Source organism: Gopherus flavomarginatus, chromosome 1, assembly GCF_025201925.1.
Source record: "Gopherus flavomarginatus isolate rGopFla2 chromosome 1, rGopFla2.mat.asm, whole genome shotgun sequence".
In the NCBI taxonomy this organism is placed as follows: Eukaryota; Metazoa; Chordata; order Testudines; family Testudinidae; genus Gopherus; species Gopherus flavomarginatus.
The window spans coordinates 97,956,450-97,979,564 of record NC_066617.1 but is presented as its reverse complement, the minus strand read 5'-3'; the positions used below and the strand labels follow the sequence as shown (position 1 = coordinate 97,979,564).

The following is a 23,115-nucleotide window of genomic DNA, read 5'->3' as shown; positions in this document are numbered from 1 at the left end:
AGTTACTTGTTTAACGTTATAAATGGGAATAAAAAATATTATTGTACACATTTTCAGTATGGCAGTTATTCTTGCTATGGGAGCAATACCTTTTGAGTTTCCTGATTGGTGTATTCAGATTTTCAAGCACAATGTACATTAACCCCCTGATTCCCCCTTCCCAAGACAATTCAAGGCTTAAGCAGGAGAAAGATGATGGAAAACCAATTTTGAGAAGATAGGTGGAGCAGCAAGGCAAGGGAGGAGCAGCATGATGAATGGAGTAGTAGTGGGAAGGAAATGTTGTCTTCACAGGAGAAGCTGCAGTTATACTGTTGGGTAGGCAAGCTGGCATAGGAGGGAGTAGGAGGTAGGAAGAGAGCCCAGCTGGGGAAGGAACACTACTCCTTTAGTTTTGTAAGCTTAAATGGTTGTAGCATTCGAGTAGCAATGCAACGCTTTGTTTAAATGGCAATACCAACATGTCCCTAGAGTGGATCAAGACATTAACATCTTGTTTCCGCGTTTTGTTACTTTGATGTGCATATGTTGAAACATGAGCAATACTTAAGGTACCTCTCCCAGATAATTCTTCTCATTTCTTAATCTGAACAGAAACTGATCCTGCATTTCTACGAGTTCATAAGGTGAATGCCAGTAGTTTTATATCAGATCCTAGTAAAAATACAATGTGGAGATGCATGTTGTATTTCTGTGGCAAGCTTTCCACATCTCAGATTTCTGATCAGTGTCTGACAATTAAATCTGATTTTTTCAGAGCAGAGTTTTATTGTCAACCATACTTAAAGGTCAACATACTAGCAGTTTGATAGAGTAATGTGGTGAAGGTTTTAATATTCATGGTTTTTTTTAATAGAGTGAGGATTTTAAAGGGAAAAAATTTGCATTGAAAAATAGATTTTGATATAGGTTAACCAGATGAACTAAATTCCTCAATTTGCCTTAATTTAAGAAAGCCTCTGGAATTTCAATCCTCTACTTTGAAAATTATGAGCTCCTTTTAGGAGGTCAGTTTCTTTACTGCGAGAAGAGAAGTTTCCTCTGTAAATTTAAAGTCAAAGGCATTTGACATGTTTGAAGCTAAAGTGATTTTAAAACACAGAACACTTGAAAAATATAGTACACTACTCAGCACTAATAAATCTTTTAGGTGTTGTGCTTTGTGCAATTTTCTGCATTAGAATAAAATGAAGACAAGTTTTGAGTTTTTTAGATTGATAACAGCAGTTGCGTACTAAGCATCCCACTGATCTTGCCATAGAATATCATAAAATCTGTCTGTTTAAGAGTTGTATTGGCTCACTTTTGAATGTTTTGTTTTATTTTTTTTCCCTTGAAGGTTCCAAATCTATGCAAGATGGCTGGGCAGAGAGTGATGGGCCAGTAACAGGAACACGTCATTCAAGCTGGGAAGAGGAGGAGGAAGGAGGAGTCTGGAACACAGCAGGCTCTCAAGGAAGCAGTTCCTCCCACAACTCAACAAGCTGGGGGCAAGGAGGAAAGAAACCACAAATTAAGGTAAGAAACCTCATGCTTGAATGATTTGTAACTGCCATGTACTCTGAAAGCAGATACAACTAATGTGTTATGTACTTCTTTTTTATAAACAATAACTATTGTAGTGGAGAATTCATCTGTAGAGGTGGCTGCATTGCAGCGGTGGGTGAAGTGACACTTTTGTTTTTATGAAATATGGATATTATGACTTGTAACTCCAACAGAGATTGCCAGAAATATTTTGGCATGTGGACTGCAGAGCCATTACAGAATGAGACTGAGCAAAAAGTGTCCAAGGGTTATCGCTCTCTTTGGGTGACACAGCACTCTGCACTAGGCTGCTGCTGCCTCTCCTTACACAGCCTGTTGAAGTTTTGTTCGCATTCTCACTTCTGGTAGTAACATACTTATTTCTGTTTGATTTTGGGCTCCCGCCTTTGTTCTTATTAACTTGTGGCGGCAAACAGAAATGAATGACTCTGCACTTGGCTGCAAAACTGTGTATTAACTGCTCTGCAGCGGATAGAGCATGTGAGACTTCCTATTGTAGTGTGGAGTACTGTGTTAAAATTAATAAGACTACTTTAGTCAGGGTCTGTGCTTTGGCAGCTCCTGGGCTAAGATAAGGTGCAAAACAAAACAGTTGTATTGTGGTGTTTGTATGGGTTTGTCAGTTCCTGCTTTGGACAAATTGATTCCCTTTCATTTCAATCAATCTTTTTTATTCCTTGTTTTTTAAAGACACTTCATTATTTATCCTAACCACAAAAGCAATTGTCTGTTCCCTTTTTTTTTTTTTTTAGCGTTATACTGCCAATTTCTGCATTCAGATTTGTTTTTGGTCATTCACAAATCACAACAGGACCAAATCGAAAGCCAATTGAATTCAGCACAGTGCTGATTGAGAGGAAGCTGCTGAAAGGAAGCAAAGCACAGCAGAGAGCTCTACATAAAAGGAAGTGTGAAAATGGAGGAAAGATAAGGAAACTATTTAATTATGTGTCTGCTCTTGTTTTTTAGTGTTCATTAAAAGGAGGAAATAGTGATTCATGGATGAACCCTTTATCCAAACAGTTTTCAAACATGGGATTGCTAGTAAGTGGCTTTTTAAAAATGTCATCTAATTGAGAAGTACTAACATTTGTGTAGTAAGCAAAATTCTAAATTCAGATATTCACCAGCCAGTAAAAAGAACAGGAGTACTTGTGGCACCTTAGAAACTAACAAATTTTATTTGAGCATAAGCTTTCGTGAGCTGCAGCCCACTTCATCAGATGCATGCAGTGGAAAATACAGTAGGAAGACACACACACACACACGCATGCAGTGGAAAATACAGTAGGAACACACACACACACACACACACACACACACACACACCAATGGGTGTTACCATACATACTCTAATGACAGTGATCAGTTAAGGTGAGCTACTACCAGCAGGAGAGAGAAACTTTTTGTAGTGGTAATCAAGATGGTCCATTTGCAGCACTTGACAAGAACCTGCGAGGAACAGGAAGTGGGGTGGGGGGATAAACATGGGGAAATAGTAATAGCTCACCTTAACTGATCACTCTCATTAGAGTGTGTATGGTGACACCCATTGTTTCATGTTCTGTGTGTGTGTGTATGTATGTATGTATGTATATGTATATATATATATTGGGCTGTAGCCCACGAAGCTTATGCTCAAATACATTTGTTAGTCTCTCGGGTGCCACAAATACTCCTGTTCTTTTTGCGAATACAGACTAACATGGCTGCTACTCTGTCACCAGCCAGTGTTTATTAACTAAGTGCATTTATCATTCCCATTCTCTTATTCCAATACTGATAGTTGGTGGCTATTTCAAACTCCATTTACTAGTCAGAATATTTCTTTCTGGAAACGAAAATACTTTTAAAATCTGAGTGGATTTCATGGCTGCCACTGTTGTGGGGTTGCAATTCATTTACGAACAATGGATGGTCTTGTGCGTAAGGTGCTGGACTAGAACTCTGGACTTGTGGGTTTAATTCCTGGCTCTGTCACAGACTTGTGTGAATTTGGGCAAGACAATATCACTGTACCTCAGTTCCCTGTCTGTAAAAAGAGGATATTTTCTTTATCCCACCCTTTGTCTTGCCTACTTAAATTGTAAGCTTTTTGGAAACAGGGACTTTTATGTGTAGTACAGCACCTAGCCCCCAGTAACGGAGCCTCTAGGTGGAGCTGTAAGACAAATGCTACATCATTGTCAGTGGGAAGGTGCAGAGATCTGTGATGCCTTCTTTTCAGTGAAAATATGGTTCACCTATGAAAATGTTCAAGAATCCCAGACATACCACTTAATGGAGAGCTTTGCATTTTTCAAAACGCTGTACACCATTAACTAATATATCCTGTGAAGTAGCTGTTTATCCTCATTATAGAATTGGGGAAATTGTGGTGCAAAGGGGCTCTGACATGTCTGAGGACAAGCAGAATGTTGTTGGCAGAGCTGGGATTAGAATCTAGGAGCTCTTGGCACCCAGTCTCAAATTCAGTCCCCTAGATCATGCTGCCTCTCAAAGTTATGGGAACACCCTGTCCCAGACTGCCAAGAGAAGAATAATTTGGCAGCACATTTTAAGATTTGATGACTTGACAAGTCACAAGAAGAGCTATCATTCTGGCTGCTACTCTCATAATTTGATCCCTTGACATGAGGACAGAGGTTCATTTCTCAGAGCAGCTGTTCAGACATCTCTCTCTATCTGTGGTATGATGAGTTCATGTGCCTAGTGGCATTTTAGGAAATTTAACCCCAAATACAGCTGGGATGAGGTGCGTGCAAGGTTACATCAGGATTGTTTTTCTTTGTTATAGTTTAGGACATTACTTTCATTCACACTGGCACACCCTTCCACAGTTCCAATACACATCTTTAACAAAGGCCGTTTTCTACAGTGTTTTCAAACTTTGCTCCGGAGTCAGACCGGTGTCTTTTTTTGCCCTTCTTTCAGAGTCAAACTGAGGACACTCAAGGCAGTAAGATGGACATGTCTGTTGGTGCGTATAACTTCATTAAAATGCATTTGGCATGATGGCTGATATTATGTGTGTGATATGCTTATCTTTAGGAAGAGGCACATTTCATTATTTTTGAGCTCTGTTCTTTAATAGCAGGATAGAACAGCATCATCCAGCCTGTTGGCTGCAGGATTTATACAGATAATGCATCTGCTGCTGAGAGACACTGGGCTGGGGGAAAAGAGAGAAATATCTGCATAGAATGGAGGGATGCTTAAAAAAAAATTTGATGTAGTACTCAGTTTTGTTGCTTCAAGAAGGTGGAGCATCCCCTTATCACATGACTTTACTAGGTGGAAAAGGGAAGTCTACTAGCTGTTGGCATTAGGACGTCCCAATTATCAGCTCCTTAGGACTGATGTGGGAAAAGAGAGGCTCTTTATTGTACTTCCTTTAAGTGCTTGCCTCAGGCAGTTGAGCTGCTGCTGAGTGGGAATAGATTTATCACCCATGATGGCCTGACCACAAACATCAGGGATCTTAAATGGGTCATACTGTGTGAGGAGTGTCATCATAAATGACAGTCAGAAGTAATCTCTTGGATTAACTGGTCTAAATTTCTGTATCAATTTTATCTAATCTCAGTTGATCCCATCCTAATTTGCCATAATTTCCTTGTTAAGCAGACTATTTCACTAGACTAGATGATTGACTTTGTCATCAGAAATGCTTTCCTAATTTCCGAGTTGAATATTTACCGTATATACTCGATCATAAGACGGTTCATTTATGAGCCAACCCCCCCACCCCCGATGGATAAGTAAAAGTGGAAAAATTTTATAACCCGTTCATAAGCCAGCCCTGTAATTCAGGAATCAGCAAACTTTGGCTCCCGGGCCATTAGGATAAGCCGCTGTTGGGTCGAGATGGTTTGTTTACCTCGAGCATCCGCAGGCACGGAGGTAAACCTAAGTAAACAAAGTGTCTGGGCATGCCAGCCGCTTACCCTGATGGGTCAGGACAGCAACTGGTGGGGAAATTTTGGGGGGGCCAGAAGCTGGGAGTCAGGGGAGCAATCCCTGTGACCACCCGTCACATGACCCCACCCCTAGCCCAGGACCCCCACACTCTCCCCATCCGATCCCTTTCCACCTTAAGGGGAGGGCCAGTGGAAGATGTCTCTGACCTGATTGGAGCTGCTCCAGCAGGCTGGACAGCGTGGCTGCATCCTGCTCCATCGGGCCAGACTGGGTGGCATGGCGGCATCGCCACAGCCTGCTCTGGAGGGTGGGGCTGAGTGGTGCAGCTACAGCCTACCAGCCCCAGAGCTGCAGCTACTTCAAAGGCTGGGGGGAGAGCAGCGTGGCCAGAAGCGGAGAGATTCTGGCCCCGCCTCTTCCCTTCTGGCTGTGCTGCATCTCCTTGCTCCCTCTGTTGGGGGGAGGGGCTGTGTCCCACTCTCCCTCTCTATACCAGTTCATAAGCCAACCCCCTTCTCTGGTGCTTCCCTTTTTTACTAAAAAAATTCGGCTTATGAATGAGTATATAAATGCATTAAATGCATTGTTCTTCTCCAAGTGGCCTCTGCATATTCACACTTGTGGGATTGAGGTGCTTGCACCACAAGCTTCTGGAATCTTCTGGTGACTAGTGTCCATTGAAGCCACTCACATCTTCTCGTTCCCATTCTCAAAGGTTCCAAAGGTATACAAGAGGGACTGGTTCATTCAGTTCCTCCTAACCACCTAACTTACAGCAAGCTTGGATCGCACATGGTGTCCTCAGCACTTCCCTTCATAGTTTTTTTTGGTTGTTTTTTGTTGACACTTCGGAGTCTGTTTTTGTTTCCAGTTAGATTGTCAGTATGTTAGTCAGCTTTTCATAAAAGTGGAGGGGAGAGGAGGAGGAGACACAGATAGCATGAGCATCATCTGAACCCACAAAAGCAGATGGTCCACCTCATGCCCCTGCTGACAAAGGAAGCTCTTCAGAGTCAATTGACTAAGGCTGGCATTGTACATGTCCAGTATTGATACTGGAAATCAGCTCACCATAGTGGCTCTATGCCTATCAAAAATGGCACCAAGCTCCTTGCATCCGTCCTGCTCAACCAGGTCCAGTGCCAGAGAACCAACACCCCTTGGCTCTAGAGAACCATGTGCCAAAGTAGTTCTGGTCACTGGTTCCATCCAGGTCAGCAGATTCCAGTGCTAAGGACTTAACACCATCAACTGAAGAATCATTTACCAAAGCTATTCTGTGCCCAGCATGAGTGACACTGACATCCCTGGATCCAACAGTGGTGCATGAAACCACCCCTATTTTTACACTGTGAACACCTGAGATGTTGTGGCTCAGGACATTCAAGATATGCTTTACTGTGAAAGGCAAATGAAGAACATACCCATCAGAAGAAGTTCCAGATGGTTAACTGGGGTACTCATCTTGATACCCAATCTCTTCAACTCTGCAGTGAATGAGCTCCACTATAATGTATTGGAGTGGAGAGCTATTTGTCTGGCCTACACATTTTTCTCAAGTCCAGAGCCCAGCTCATCTCTTTCCACCAAAAAGTATTGGGTTTTTTTTTCAAGGTCTACTTCAGGGCTGAGCAAGACTCAACTTCACTGACACACTCCTTTCTTCTTCTTGGACTGGGTCAGGAGTTCCTCTGAGTTCTCTCTGAATCTGTTGATTCAACAAGTCTTCCTGGAAGGCAGTTAGGAAGGACCCAAGTTTCTATCAGCAGCCCTGACTACGGCTTGGCAATTTTGTTGTCTGACATCCTGGGTCTCTTGTTGTCTTCTGCAAGTCCTGCTTTTCAAATTGCTGCATTTCCTGTCTCAGGGTTGAGATGAGTCTCCACACAGGTCAAAAGTTTCTCAGTTTGTAACCTTGACTTCTGGGAAGTTGGGACATTCGATGTAAAGTGTTCTGTTGGAGTTCAAAAGATCATATTGAAAAACAGGAGACTTTGGCCACACAAACTCACTCCAGTGAGTTGAAAGAGGTTTCCCATCTGAGTAATTGAAAAGGCAATGAACCTGAGAGAGTCCTATCTGTTTCGCTTAGAATAGTTTTGTGTTCTGTCAGGGTGCATTTGGCTGCCATCACAGCTTTTTTTCCCCTCTGATGCCTGGATTGACGGTCCTCACTCACCGTGCAGAAACTGAAAGATTTGATCCATGTTATGACTAAGGCTTTGCTGCAATAGTCAAAGGATACGAAACTGGATACTCCAGTGCAATAGGTAGGTTGTACCCTGGCTACTGTGATGAGAGAGATTAATTTGTCCCACCTTAGAGAGTATTCCCTTTGGTGCATGGACCTGTTTTGCAATGAGATTGTACTCTTGTTCCCACAAACTTCATGGGGCCTCTGTTCAAAAGCTGGGCAGACTTCTCTTTGTTCCATATCTCTGTGAAGGTGCTGTTTATTATAATCATAGCTTTAGGCTAGAGAGTTAGTGAGATACAGGCCTAATGGCTCTATAAACCATATTTCGTACAATTTGCTCTTATCTGCATCCTTTCCATAATGCCTGTCCAAAGAGGTCCTCTGATTTCCATCTCTTTCAGGCCTCTAGCCTGTCTGAATTTCTCTGTGTACCATTCATATCCAGGAATCAGGCCCCATACTTTAGATGCCCAGAGGGAAGTAAATTGATGTGGGGCCAGACCTGTCCACAAGTTCCCAGACCTGTGGGGCATATTGGGGTGAGACCAGGGATCCGGCCAGTGCACCCCTAAAGCTTTCAAAGTGACAGTTTAACGATTTATGACTTTGCAGTTGTTTGACCATCTGGAGATGTCACAGTGTACTCAGGCATAAGGTAGCTTCCATAGCGTGCCTTCATGCTGTAATCTTCATAGAATGTTGTATGGCTGCTACTTACTGTGTATTCATAGAGGTTTTTTTAGCAGATCTTCAAGGTTCTAGTGCTTGCTAAACGCTTGGAAGGAGGAATATGCAGAGGCCAGTTTAGGAATTGGAATTATTTGATATAAGTCTTTGCGTGTTCCCTCTCCCTGACGCCACCTTCCACATTTCTTTTGGAGTCGTAAATTTAGGACTTCCCAAATTAATAGAAGAAACTATGAATGTGGTTGAGGCCACTCCCATTTTTATATCATCAGAACCCTCCATGAAGGGCATGGTAACAAGCCCCAATGGACATGGGTGACTAGAAGATTCTAGAAGCTCACAGCACAGGTGCTGTGATCTCTCAAGTGTGAATGTTCAGAGAGTTATTGCAAAGCAGCCAAATTACTGGTAAGTAACCATCTCCTCTCTTATTTCTAGATTCACTGTTGGATTTTTGCATCCCTTTACATTTGTCCTTTCTGTATTGAAGTATCATCTTGTTAATTATTTATTGAACATCAACAATGTGCTTGATACTCTAAGAACCTGAAAGGAGACGCAGTCCCTGCCAGAAGGAGTTTACAATCTAGTACAGACACAGATTAAACAGCTCAGGCATCTGTGGGTGGGGGGGGGGGGAAGGTTATGTATATATTAAAATATGAGGGGGTTTATATTGGGTAATCATATGAATATCAGGTGGTGTTCAGAGTTTTATAGGGCAATTTCTCAAACGTATTGTGGAACAAGAAAAGTGTTTTGAGGAGATGTTGAAGAACAGACAGCATGGAAGAAGGCCCAAAGAGAAAATCTGAGGAAGGTTACAAAGAGGTGTTATGCAGGAGTCTTAAGATGAATGAAAGAGGAGAGTTGAAGCACGTGAGAAGGAGATTTGTGCAGGGGAACTTGAGGATGAGACGCCTGAAGTAGAAGAAGAGTATAAGGTAGTGAAGTGATTCAAATAGGGAATGACATGGTCATGAGTAGGAAGTTTCAGAAGCAGTATTTGGAAGGGAGGGAAATGAAGTCTGATCCAGAGAGGCCAGAGATTGCAGTAGTTGAGGGAAGATACAATTATGATGTGGGTAAGAGTTCTAGTGGTAGGAATAGAAAAGAAAAAGTGAGAGGATTTGAACAGGTCTGGATATGGAGTGAGGATGGTAGAGTGTCTGATAGTTCAGAGACTGCAAGTTTGGGTGACTAGACAATAATAGGGAGTAGTTGTCTGTGATAGAGATGGGAAAGAGCAAGAGGGATTTGTTCTTTAAATGTAGCTTCTTTAAGCTAAATAAAGAAATTTAATTCAGCCTGTCTTCATAAGTCATATACTCAAGTTCATGTGTCATTTTGTCTCCTTATGTTTAAATATTTTCTATTTACTAGGTTTTTTTTAAAGTGGGTTCCAAAACTCTGTGCAGTATTCCAAATAGTCTTGTCAGTGCAGTGTAAAGTTTCACTTTATAGATTCACTTTCATGAAATTGCTTTTATAAATCCCCACTTTAAGGCCTCATGCTTCCAAAATCATTCTAAAGTAGTTTAACTGTTATGGGGCATGTGCATGTTGATTGCAAATCTGGCATTGTATATACCCTTTTCCTCCCTGAACAGATCTGACTGGTGCAAATAGTTCAGAACCATCCTCTTTTCTTTCATTGCGCAGTTAGTTCAGTCAGAATCTGTAGAGGTAGTAGTTAGTTTTATTCGTAGTGTGTGTGGACATATATGTGTTTTTAAAGCAAATTGGCTTGTTTAATCGTACGATAAAACTTATTCCCTGACTCTTTTACCAGGAGCGTAATGCTGCATTATAAAATTAATCCTTGGCTGTACTATTTTTCAGCCTTCAGAGGTATTTTCAATTCATTTTTAGCTGTGAATCTATTGGAAAGAAAAGGTATGATTGTGGTTGTTGGCACTGATACTTCACCCTCTTCCTTCCCTCTTATAGGTGGTCTCCCAGATAAGAAATTTGAGGTGGACAAACGAGCCATGAACCTCGGGGATTTTAATGATATAATGAGAAAGGATCGATCTGGGTTCCGTCCACCTAATTCCAAAGACATGGGAACCACAGATAGTGGGCCTTATTTTGAGAAGGTGAGATAAATCTGTATGGTTAAACAGAATCCCGCACTGCATTCACATAAGGTCCAAATTTCTATGTACTCCTTTGGGGAGTAATAAAAATTCAAAATCATGGAAGAGAATGTAATAATTCATGAAATAAGATAAATGTGTATGCAGAGTGAACGTAGATGGAAAAATTGAGGTGGGTTGCAGATATGCATTAATAAATTAGAGTTGTCCTGAAAGTAATAGGTACAACTCTGAAGAAAGATTATTTCTGAATACTACTTCAGTCTTTAGCTGAGGAGGGAAAAGTCCATTTTGAACAGGTGCCAGCAAACTTCAGCGAAGAGGGCATCATAATGGTTCTTGTTTCTGTTTGGCTACTGACTATACTCCTACACTCTAAAACTAAGTTTAAATCTAAATATACAGACAAAATCACAATTTTCCAAGACACTTTCTTTCTGCTTTCATGTCTGCAACTTATCTGAAGCATTCTTTCTAGATTAGACTATCCCATGTGTTGTGTTTGTCCATTTACTGTTGGCTTCCCTACATCTGTTGCATGTTGCAGTAGCATCTCTTTCATATCTTTACCTGTTTTAAATGGGCACTGTCAACCTTTTTAGATTTCAAACATTAATTGCTTTAAATTATGATTTGGAGAGGGTCCCCTGGATTCAAAATGTTTATTTTAAATGCAGTTCGTTTGATTCAATAAAATGTAAAACAGGTAAAATATTATTATATAAACGTTGTGGGCGTTCTCTGTCCAATAAACATTTTTTTAAAAGGGTATATTTTTAAACTATTCTATTTTGGGGTAACAGGCCAAGCACTAGCTTTATGAACTCCCTCTGCTGGTCTAATTAACGAACACCATTTGCAGAGGTGCATACTGTGGACACAAATTGGTGTGTGCAAACAGAAGTAAATAATAGGAGCTCATTCTAGCTGTATCTACTGCTTTAATGGAAATAATCACTATCAGAGAAGAACAAAATTAGTAAAGAAAGAATGTTTCTATGCATCTAAGAGGTTTTTTAAAAATACCTTCACCTCTACAGAAGTTGTTGACTGTGGTTCCTTAACCAAAAATCTCCAAATGCCAACTATTAAAATGAGTCAGAAGTTTGCCCATGTAATTGCTATTACAAAGTACCTTTACTTATTCCTGATCACTCACAGTCCTTCTTTCTCTACTTTTGCATTCTGTTGCTTCACTAACCAACTCCTGCTGATTGGCTAACTACTGCTTCAGCTGACTTTGCCTTTCTCCAATCAAGATGGGTGCCTTGGGGATGAGGCTCCCTGCTCTCCCTTCTCCCCTTCTCCCAGCTACAAGCTGTCTCCCTCTGGTTCCACACTACCCAACGTCAGCCTTGGGGCAATCGGCTCAGGGCTCAACCCCCAAAACTTCGCTGCTAGACAAGTAAGGAGGCCACCTTCTCAGATTTATTACTACGTGGCTGAAACGTAGGCTTAATTCTGGTCAGCTGGTTTTCTTACAAGATTTATTAATCACTGACTGCACATCAAAAATCCACCTTCCTTCCTATTGTCCAATATATATTTTGTTTATTTTGTTGGCCTCTTATTGCCTGCAACACAGGATGATCTTCTAGACTTTCATTTTAAGAGTGGTTTACTCCAAATTTGGCTTGGACCTTTTTTACTCAGGTTTTATACAGTTACTTATATGTGGAAATATGTTTAAAGGAGTTAAACTTATTTTTCTAAAAAGTCTCTGCAAGAATAAAAGGATAGAAGGAGACTGATTCCTAGTTAGTAACTATTAGGCCATGCCCAGGGAAATAATAATGTATGCTTGCTGTAACTGGACAAAATAATTGTAGGCAGTTAATTTATGTGTTATTGTTGCAGGATAGGTTGCAGGCATGCTATAAAATGGATTAATGAGAACACTAGTATTTTAATGTAGCATGAGAGATTTGTGTTTGTGTGTGTTCAGGACATCACCCAGAGAATGTGGGTAAATCTCCAGGAATCTGCTCAGAAATGGAATTAGACATAAATTTCAATTCTTTTTAGTACATTTGGTGATGTACTATTAATTATTAGTGAAGCTGGTCAGAAAATGGTAAGTATTTTCCGTGAACATTTTTGAAAAATGAAAAATATTTTTAAAAAAAAAGCACTAAATTTTTGTTCGAGTGCTGGTTTCTGTGTGTATTCCGCACATGGGTGCACATGTACTCCAGAGATTTGTAGCAAATATTGTCCCTTGGTCCACAGTGTGCAGTTGTTTTCCTCATTCTCCAAACTGAGGGCATAAAGGGTGGTGTGGCCCAACGCCTTTGCAGTTCATTCTTACTGTCAGATCATCTGAGTTGGAATTCTGCGTCCATGGCTATGATTTTACTAAAGCACCTGTAAATACATATTGTAAACAGTTTTTAGTAAGTTTAGACTTAATGTTTTAGTGTTTTTATAATTAGTTTATTCTTCTTGTGAAGAAGGACTATGCCAAGAGTCCCAGGATTTAAAGAACTTTATCTCCTTCCCCTGTTCCTTCTCTATCAGCAATGAACACCAGGGCTGCGTTTAGTGCCGTCGGGAAGCTCAGATTGCCACCATGTGCAGCTTCTGGCACTCCTTCCTTCCTCGAACTTGTCATGGTTGAGAGTTTTGTCTGTGGAATCCCTCATGGAGTAGGCCATGAGGCCCTAGTCAGATGCAAACTAGGGGGACCCCCCTATACAGTGATCTCAGATTGCGAGCATTGCTTTTCCAGGTACAGGGTCAGGAGTAGACACCAAAACACTTACGCCTAATAAACCCTCTCACAAGAGCAGGGATATGGCCATAGGCATAAGGACAGATCCCTGTCCAGATCTACCTTTTAAGAAAAAGGATCCCTTCCTGTCTTGGTCAAAGTCAGGTGAGTCCTCACATGCAGGTCCTAAGGAATTAGGTCCACAGAAACCTTCTGTCAAAGAAGGAAAGGCATGTAGGAAGAATGATCCATCAGTACTGATTCTGGCTCCATTCCATAGACCAAAAGATTGGCACCTGTCGCCCCATATGGGATCCTCTGAGTAGCAGACTGTTGGACACTGCAGATCCATCAGTTCCCACATCAGGATCTCCTCACACACTCCAAGAAGGATGGCCAACTTTATGTCACTGGAGGATATTTTCATTCCATCCTGTTCACAGTCTCCTCTTCTATTGGGCCAAGTCCTCTTTACAGACATTTCTATACCCGAAGAACCCACCTTCAGGGGAAGAGAATCCTCCTGTGCTGCATCCACAAGTTGGAATATCCTCCCCACTAGTGCTTCCAGTAGAGCAGGACCCTACTTTTTCAGAGTGAATGTGCCATATGAGCCTGATGCTCCATATGAGCCTCCCTCTACCCTCCTCCACAAGGGAAACATGCCCAGACAGAGTCCACAAGAGGTTTTGGAGCTGTCTTAGATATGGCTACCCAGGGGTCTATTGATACCCTGTTTCTTGCTCCCATCCCCTCAACCAGTTGACCCTTTCTACTGGCCATACTGTGCCCTGTGGGATCCATATAACAAATATCTTAGATTTGTGCAAGAATCCCACTGACCCTTTTCTCCCAGCTAATACCAACTAGCTCCTTTTGGAGTTTGTGAAGTAAGAAGTCAAGCTGGTTCTGCTGTTCCCAATGGATGTTTCATCCTCTTCACCTGATGAGGCATCATCCCTTCCCTGCCTGATGACCACAGGCAGTACCAGGAGCTGTTACAGAGGGTAGCAACCAAGCTCCAAATACCTCTTGAGGAGGTCCAGGACACACAGCATGGTCCAATCAGACCTCCTTCAACCTTCTGACCCTAATAAGGTGGTCCTCCCAGTCCACAAGGCCATTTTGGAACCCTCCAGGTCTGGGTGGAATATCCCTGCCACCTGTTCCCCTACACTTGAGGGCTGAAAAACAATGTTCTGTGCCAGCTAAATAGGCAGAGTCTTTTTTAGTTATCCACCCACACTCCAACTCCTTAGTGATACAGGCAGCTATAGAGAGGCCCAGGTCACAGCACCTCAAGTCTACTCTAACTGACAAGGGCGCTAAATGCATTGACCTCTTGAGGAGGAAAGTATTTTCACTAGCTAGTCTCTAATTCAAAGTTGCTAACTACCAGGCATTGTTAGGAGAGTATGATTTCCTAAATTATTCCAAAATTCTGAATTTTAGAGACAAACATCCTGAGGAATACAGGACTCCATTCCAAGATCTCATTGATGAAGGCAGGCTGGTGGCTAAGACTTCACTTCAAGCAGCAGTGGACTCAGCTGACACTCAGTATAAAACCGTTACCACAACTGTAGTCATGAGGCATGAATCGTGCCTGCACTCTTTGGAGTTCTCCAGGGAAGTTCAGAATACCTTTGAGAACTTTCCCTTTGGTGAGTCTAATCTGTTCAGTGAGAATAGTGACAAGTCACTACACTCTTAAGGACTCTAAGACAACTCTCCACCCCTGGGCATTGACACCCCAGCTCTGAAGAGGAAACACCACAAGCAAACCAATAGGCCCAAATATCTTCCCCCCCATCCCCCCCAACATTTTATCACCAGCACCTGTATGAACCACCATGCAAAACAACCGAGGGCTCAAAGACTCAAATGCACCACTTCCTCCACCTCTGACTGCTGCCCACCATCCAAGGGTTTCTTGTGATCTGATGCTCAAAGACTGCATACTGATGCCATGCCACATTGCGGCCCCCCCCCGCAATATCTTTGGTGGCTGCCTTACCTACATCACACACAACTGGAAGGCAATAACAGACAAGTGGATACTACAGATCATTCACTCCAACTACCCAGTTAAGTTGATCTCACCTCCCACCACAAAAAAACCCTTCTCAGGGACCACTCTCATGAGGAGATCCTTCATCGGGATGTGAACTCTCTCCTCCAAAAAGGAGTTATAGAGCAGATGTCACCTCAGCATTGAGGGGAGATTCTAGTTCCTATATTTCATAATTTCCAAGAAAAATGGAGGCTAGGGACCAATTTTTGATGTGTGCTAACTATATGCCTTTATGCACAATCAAAAATAATTCCCTCCCTGTAGGATAAGAGATAGTTTGTGGTCCTTGATATGAAAGATGCTTGCTTTTAGGTAGATATTCACCAGTCCCACAGAAGATTTCTTCATTTCATTGTTAGGACAAGAGAAATACCAATTCAGAGTACTTCCATTCAGGCTGGTGATGGGACTCAGGCCTTCACAAACATCTGTGTGGTGGCGGCCTAGATGAGACATGATGGCTACACTATCTTCTTGTATCTGCACGACTGGCTTCTAATGGGCAGATCAAGCCAGAAGGTCCAATTAATAGTCTTATTCTTACTCCACTTTCTGACATTTCTGGACATCTGTGTAAACAAGCACTTTGACTCCCACAATTTCTATAGATTTCATAGGAGTAACCCTGGATATATCCTCAGAAAAAGCCAACCACCCTATAGACAAATTTCAGGCTGTGAATAACTTGATAAACTAAGTAATCCTCAGACCTTGCACCACAGTCATGGTCTGCCTTTCCCTTCTAAGCCACATGGCTGCATACATGTACATAGTGCCATTTGCTGGACTCCACATTTGTTATTTGCAGGCCTGGCTTCAGTCTGCCTACTCACCAGGCAAAGGCAATATGAATACCAGGTATCAATCCCAGTGAAAGTCAGATCTTCTCTCAGTGGTGGATGAAACTGGACCAAGGGTGAGCAGGAGTCCCCTTTCTTCCACCCATCCTTGATGCATCCCTCATTGGACGGACAGTAACACTGCAAAAGGGACGTGGTGCCCACGGGAGGCCAGAATGCATATCAATCTGCTGGAGATTAGAGCAGTTCACCTAACCTGCAACAAATACCTCTCTCTCACATGATCCTGCCACATCCAGATAATGTGTGACCACATAACGAGTGTCTCTTATATAAACAGGGTGAATAGAGACAGTAAATTATGGAACTGGTGCATCAAGAACCACATCATACTCTTAGCAACATACACATCAGGTGTGCAGAATACTCTGCCAGACAGTCTGAGCCAGCACTTTGCCATAAACCGTGAATGGGGAAATACACAATTGAGTCATAATCAAAATCTTCACCCATTGAGCAACGGTATATTGTGGATTGTTCACCTCCCAAACAAACAAGAAATTCAATCTCTACTGCTCCAGAGCAGCATTAGGCCGAGACTTCAGGCACGATGCCTTTCTGTTGTTCTAGGTGGACCATCTGAGGTACAGTTTCCCTCCCAATGCTCTGCTACCTTAGATTCTCTGCAAAATTCACCTTGACAGGCCAGAGTTATCCATATCACACCCAAATAATATAGCGACAAAGAGTCCTGTGGCACCTTATAGACAAATAGACATATTGGATCATAAGCTGCATCTGACGAAGTGGGTATTCATTCACGAAAGCTTATGCTCCAATACGTCTGTTGGTCTATAAGGTGCCACAGGACTCTGTTGCTTTTTACAGGTCCAGACTAACGCAGCTGCTACTCTGATGCATGACAACAAATGATATAGGCAGTTTTGGTTTCCAGACCTACTACAATGTCATCCTAGTCTCCCATCTCTATTTGACCTTTTCTGGATCTGTTAACTTAGGACCAGGGCAGGATCAGACATCCCAGCCCAGAGCCTCTTCGCTCACAGCCTAGCATTTGGATGGGCATGAGACCTAGAACATTCATATTCAGAGGCTATCTGAACTATCTTCTGTCACAATGAAAAAACCTCCATTCTAGAAAATGCTGTTTAGCTAAATGGGGGCATTTCTCTACCTGCTCACAACAGAATCAGTTATCACCAGAATCAGTAGGTGGCCATCTCTGGTCCCTACCAGCACATTAAAAGTCAGCAATCAATGCCTTTTCCTCCTCTGGTGAAAGGCTGTGCTATCTTTACTCACCCTACCACAATTTGATTCTTGAAAGGCTTCAATAGGACCTTCCTGCCAGTGATGAAATGCGCACCACAATGGGATCTCAACTTGGTACTATGATCTCTTAGACCATGTTTCAAACCAATGGCCACATGTTCCATGTCACCTCTCCATGAAAATTACCTAATGGTAGTTGCCAGAGCACTTGAAATGCTTGTGACAGAACTGCCGTACATCATATTTTATAGAGAAAAGGCCTTCTTTCATCTCCACCAGATAGTCATCCCCAAGGTAATTTCAGAGTTCCATATGACCCAACCTATTCACTTACCAGTGTTCTTTCCTAAGCCTATTGTTTCCAGTGAGGAAGAGAGGCTGCAGTCTCTGTGTCAGACAGGTTTTGGCCTTTTATCTGCAAAGAACAAAACCAGTTAGGAAAACAGAGACTATTTATTTCTGTAGCAGAACGATCATGAGGGCAAGCATTATCAGCCCAGAGACTCACTGAATGGATCTCTGGAAACATCATTCTGTGTTATCAGCTAACACATATTCCTCTCCAGGACTGGGTGAGGGCCCGCTCTATGGGAGCACAGACAAACTCAATGGTATTTCTTACCAGTACTGGACATTTGTAAGGCAGGTACCTGGAGCTCCATCCACACCTTTACAGAGCATTAAACCGTGGTTCAGGCTTCCTCAGCAGATGGAGCTGTGGGGATAGCAGTGTTAGTCATCTATACCAACTGCATCCTCACACCCTCCTCTTATTTGACTGCTGCTTACTAATCACCCATATATAAAATACAGATAGGGACCAGCACTCGAAGAAGAAATGTAAGTTACTAACCTGTAACTGGTGGTTCTTTTAGTTGTATGGTCCCTATCTATATTCCACTACCCTCCCTCCTTCCTCTCTGCTTTGGATCCTATATGATTTGTGGTGAGGGAAGGAACTGGAGAGGCTTTGGTCTGTGCCTCATTTATGCCCTCAGTTCGGAGCATGAGGGGAGCAACTGCGCATCTGTGAACCAATAGTTACTATTTGACACACATTTCCAGTCTCAGACACAAAGTGTATGCATACCCACATGTGGAATACACATAGGGACCACACATCTTGTAGAACCTCCAGTTACAGGTAAGTAACCTCAGTTTTTTTTAATTAATTTTTGTTTGTTTGTTTTCATTAAAACCAAAAGCACAAACACATCACAGAAAAATTCAAAAGAAACTAATTTTCCAGGATAATTTTCATGTAGGGGAAAAAAGGCCATTTTTTTGTCAAAGTACTTTTCAGATTAAAATTTTGACCAGCTTTAATTATTTTAACGCAATGGCGGACAGCTAAAGGCCTGCAGGTTATATAAGCAATAGACATACTTATTTTAGTGACAACTGGTTCCTGAATCTTCAGCCACCTCTGTCTCAGATCTTTCATAATGCATTAGCCAAGACGACTTAGTGGCAAAATACTGCTTACAACATTCAAGTAGGAGAATGTTCTAGGACATACTATTGGTTTTCTCTGAGCCTCGCTTTCCATATTTGTAAAATGAGATACTCAACTTTAACCGTGTAAAGCAGTAGTCACCAACTGATTGATTGCGTTCAACTGGTTGATCCCGGACCCTCTGCCAGTTGATTGTGATCTCTGGCTGCTAAAAGTCTGGTGGCGCAGTGGGGCTAAGGCAGGGGCCGCAGAGACATGCCAGCTGCTTCTGGGAGTGGTGTGGGGCCAGAGCAGGCAGGGAGTCTGCCTTAGCCCTGTTACGCCACTGACTGGGAGCTACCTGTAGTAAGCGCCTCCTGGCTGGAGCCTGCACCCAAACTCCCTCTCAGATCCCACACCCCCTCCCGCATCCCAACGCAGCCCTGAGCCCACACCCAAAGTCCCTCCCAGAGCTAGTACCCCTTCCACCCTCCCATGCTCCAACACTCTCTCCTACCCCAGAGCCCCCTCCTACACCCAAACTCCCTCCCAGAGCCCATACCCCATACCTCCTCTTGCACCCCAACCTCCTGCACCAGGCTCAGGCCTGAGCCCCCTCCCATACCGTGAATCCCTCGGCCCCAGCCCAGAGCCTGCACTCCCTCCCACACCTCAACCCTCTTCCCCAGGCCAGTGAAAGTGAATGAGGGTGGGAGGGAGAGAGTGACGGAGGGAGGGGGGAATGGAGTGAATGGGGCAGGGTAGATCCTGGGTTGATCTCAAATTCAAAAAGTGATCTTGTGCATAAAAAGGTTGGAGACCTCTGATGTATTGAGATCCTTGGATGAAAAGTACAATGTAGATGTGGAGGAAGAGGCTGTATTTCAAAAACTTCAGTTTATAAAGAGATTTGGGGGGAATAAAGCTGATAGAGGTTGATATCGTCTGAATAATCAGGTGTGAGGGTATTCTCTGTAGTGAAATATTCTTGCGATACACTTTTAACAGACAGCCAACAGCACAGAAATCCATTAGCCTAAGAGATTAAAATTTTAACTGACTTACCATTATTTTAATTTTATAGGCTGGCAATCATGGTTTATTTGGAAACAGCACAGCGCAGTCGAGGGGCATGCACACACCAGTGCAGCCACTAAACCCTTCCCCCAATATCCGGGCACAAGTGCCTCCCCAGTTTCTTTCCCCTCAGGTAAGCAGTTTAACATTTCTGATTTCTTACGAAGTATAAGGCTTACAGGATTTACAGTACATGTTTTAGGTTTTTGATGTGCCAGCTTGGTGTGGACCTGACACATTTTACTAGTGGAACCCTTAGATTTTGTTTGAAATTTTCCATTGTGATTTGGGATTTCAGTGCTTTGCAGACTGGAATCCTTCTTTCTTACATTCCAATGGGAGCTCAGTGTGAGAATGTATACTGCCCTTTTTTTATTAATTTTCAGTGTAAACTCATAAGTTGTAAGTTCCATACTGATGCTTTGCAAGATGATTTTTAAAAAAAATTGCTACTAGAGGGATGCACACTTCATAGTTTGTGTAGGCTGATCTTACTGCATGCACCAAGGCCTCCTTGCATCCCTCCTCATTCTTTCTCCCCCAGAAGCTTCCTATTTGCCAACTTCTCATACCCCTCTATTTCAGGACTCCCTACAACTCTCCCCAGTCTCCCCTTTAGGGGGTTCTATGCACCCCCCCATTCCCCTTCCTACCACACCAGGATTCCCCAGTCTTCCTCTTGCCAGGTGTTCCATGTGTGCCCAGATCCTCTCCTTCCCCCCATGTCAAGGGCTCTGTGTGCGCCCCACTTTCCCTCTTCCCTTATATCAGTCTCTGCCATTCTCTCCCCATGGCAGGGGTTCAGTACAACCTTTACTACCCTTTTTCTGTGCATGCCAGGAGCTCTGTCTGCTTCCATTCCCACCTTCCCCTTATACTAAAGATCTCCCCTCCCCCAGTCACCCTTCACTGGATGTTGTTTGTCCCCTTTCCCTCTTCCCCCATACCAGGTTCCTCCATTGTCCCCTCTCCCCATGTCTGGGCTGGGTGCATGCCCCCATTCCTCCTATGCCACCCACCATCTTCCTAACTGATAAACAAGTAATGAATATGTGACAGTCTAGTGGGAAGAAAAGTAGAGATGAGATGTATTATAATGCTAGGAGGGATTAATGAATGCCATTAATCAGTTTGAAGTATAATAGTTGCAGAAGTGCTTGAAACTGTGGCTGTGCTAAAGTACTGGCAGGAGCTTCATATCTCTCTCCCACCACCTTCCCGTTTTTGCCCCTTTTGGTTTTCCAATTTTCCCCCAAATCAATAAGATTCTGGCCACTGATGCATAGAACATTCCTTGAAATTTTGGAATTGATCAGATGTGGCATTCAAAAGTTCTCATTACATCCACACTGAGAAATGCCATTGAGTCAAGTGTAGGGCCTTCTTAAGCTTGGCAAGTTAATGTGAGATACAAGATCAGCCAAACCTTTTTACCTAAGTATGAAAAATTTCTCTCTACTTCAACCATGCTTGCTTTCCAGCCTCCTGAGTGTGTGGCTCAGTGAAGAACTGGACCTGAGGAAGAAAACTGGGCAGTTTACCCATAGCCCAGATTTCTCAGGGCTCAAGCTTACCAAGCATGCACATCTCTTTTATTCCTTTTGCTTTGGGCTCTGTTAAGGCTTTTTGGAAACTGTGAATGCTGTGGAGGAGATGGAGCTCTCCCATAGATTGGGAAGTGAACTCTTGGCACCAGGCACAAAGTTATTGGCTCTCATGCCAACCTCAGCTCCTTTTCCTTTTCATATGTCAAAAACCCCAACCCAGACTTACTCAGTTGTTGGAGTTCAATGTAATGATCCAGTGTCATGGTTCCTGGTTGGTTACACATGTGCAAAGGTTTCCAGTTTAATGCAATCTTCAAAACATACCTTCCTATTGGGTGTATGTAATGTTACATATTGTCAGTTACCTGAATTATGTATTCTGTTCAAGCCAGAAGTTTACTACTTCTTCGAGTAACATCCCTATTGGTGCTCCACTTCAGGTGTACATGCGTCTCTCAAGCTCTCAGTGGGAGGTTTTCAATTAGCGACGTTCATTCAGCCCACGCATGTGCCATGTAACTCCTAGTACTGGATACTGAGGCTATATAAGGGTGCACAGACGAACCACCCTCAGTTCCTTCGCAACCACGTTGTCCTGAAACAGAACCCTAGCATGTCTGCCTTGAGTGTGTATCGGCTTTTCTAATATTTCTATAGTTATGAAGTTTTTGTAGTGTTAGTATAGTTATAGTTAAGTAGTGAGAGGATTGTTTTACTCCACTCTTTCCCTGGGGAGACTTTTTTTTTTTTTTTTTTTTTTTCCTGCCAGGGTATGTCTGTTTCTCCAGAAGCGGCCATGTCAAAACCTGCTGATGGCCACTCTATTTTAATGTGTCAATTGCTTGGGGAAGTCCCACGTCTCCCAGAAGTACAAATTCTGCCTTTCCCTGAAGTCCAGAGCGAGAAAAAACAGGAGATTAAACTCAGACTGCTAATGATGGAACACTCCCTTTAGCCAGCTTCTGAGTCAGGTCAGGAAGGCTCCCCCATTACATCAGTCTCTGGACAGATCTAGTGCCCCTTCTACTTTGGTGCCAGCTTTCCTTAAGAAAGGGAAGACTTTGCAGGCTTCAAGGAAGGCTTCCAGAAAAAAGAAGTGAGGACTCTTACCTTAACAAGACAACTCTGAAAAAGGTAGCCGGCAAGATCTACAGTCTCCAAAGTCTTGACCTCTCCACTCAGTACAATTGAATCGAAGGCCACCTCCTCCAATACTGGTGGAGCCATAAAGTCCTGGAGCACGAAGGAGAGACACAGCTCCAATAGGGCCATGGGACTTTCTACCAGCTTGGAGGACAAGCGTAGACATTTGCAACTACTACTGTTGAGGTCAGCCCAGCCATTGGTACCCAGGCATGCAGCCCCCTTCGGCACCAAGCAAACAGTGGTCCTCAGACACATTGGCCTCTTCTTCAGTGTGCCCACCATCAGCAGCACTGTCTGCTTTGGCGACCTTGGCCTCGGCTGCCGCATTGGTACCGATCCTTTCTTTGGTGTCACAGGAGTTCAAATATACTGAAGACCTCTTGATAACAGATGAACTAGAGTCCCCGCCCTTCACGGGTATGAACATCTCTTGGTACCAACACTCTGATCTCTGGACTATAATCTTCTAATACTGCAGGACTGTCTACCTTTTTCTGCGGGTGGTCCTCCTATGGATGAGATGGAGGAGAATTAGAGTTCCAGTTGATCTCCTCTGTTTCTGTTTGGGGTTCTCTTAAGGA

General features: G+C 43.0%; 1 protein-coding gene across 10 annotated transcripts in view; it reads left to right on the top strand.

The window, feature by feature from the left end:
• Nucleotides 1–23,115, top strand: part of TNRC6B (trinucleotide repeat containing adaptor 6B) — a 217,752-nt gene that overhangs the window by 164,530 nt on the left and 30,107 nt on the right. For 9 of the 10 annotated variants that reach the window (XM_050916818.1, XM_050916884.1, XM_050916874.1 and 6 more), the window contains 5 exons: nucleotides 1,340–1,518; nucleotides 2,518–2,592; nucleotides 4,483–4,528; nucleotides 10,304–10,452; nucleotides 19,849–19,974. In XM_050916818.1, the coding sequence (XP_050772775.1) occupies nucleotides 1,340–1,518; nucleotides 2,518–2,592; nucleotides 4,483–4,528; nucleotides 10,304–10,452; nucleotides 19,849–19,974 (575 nt within the window). Of the gene's footprint in view, nucleotides 1–1,339; nucleotides 1,519–2,517; nucleotides 2,593–4,482; nucleotides 4,529–10,303; nucleotides 10,453–11,686; nucleotides 11,858–19,848; nucleotides 19,975–23,115 lie in introns of all 10 variants that reach the window. The other variant, XM_050916895.1, reaches the window with a different exon arrangement.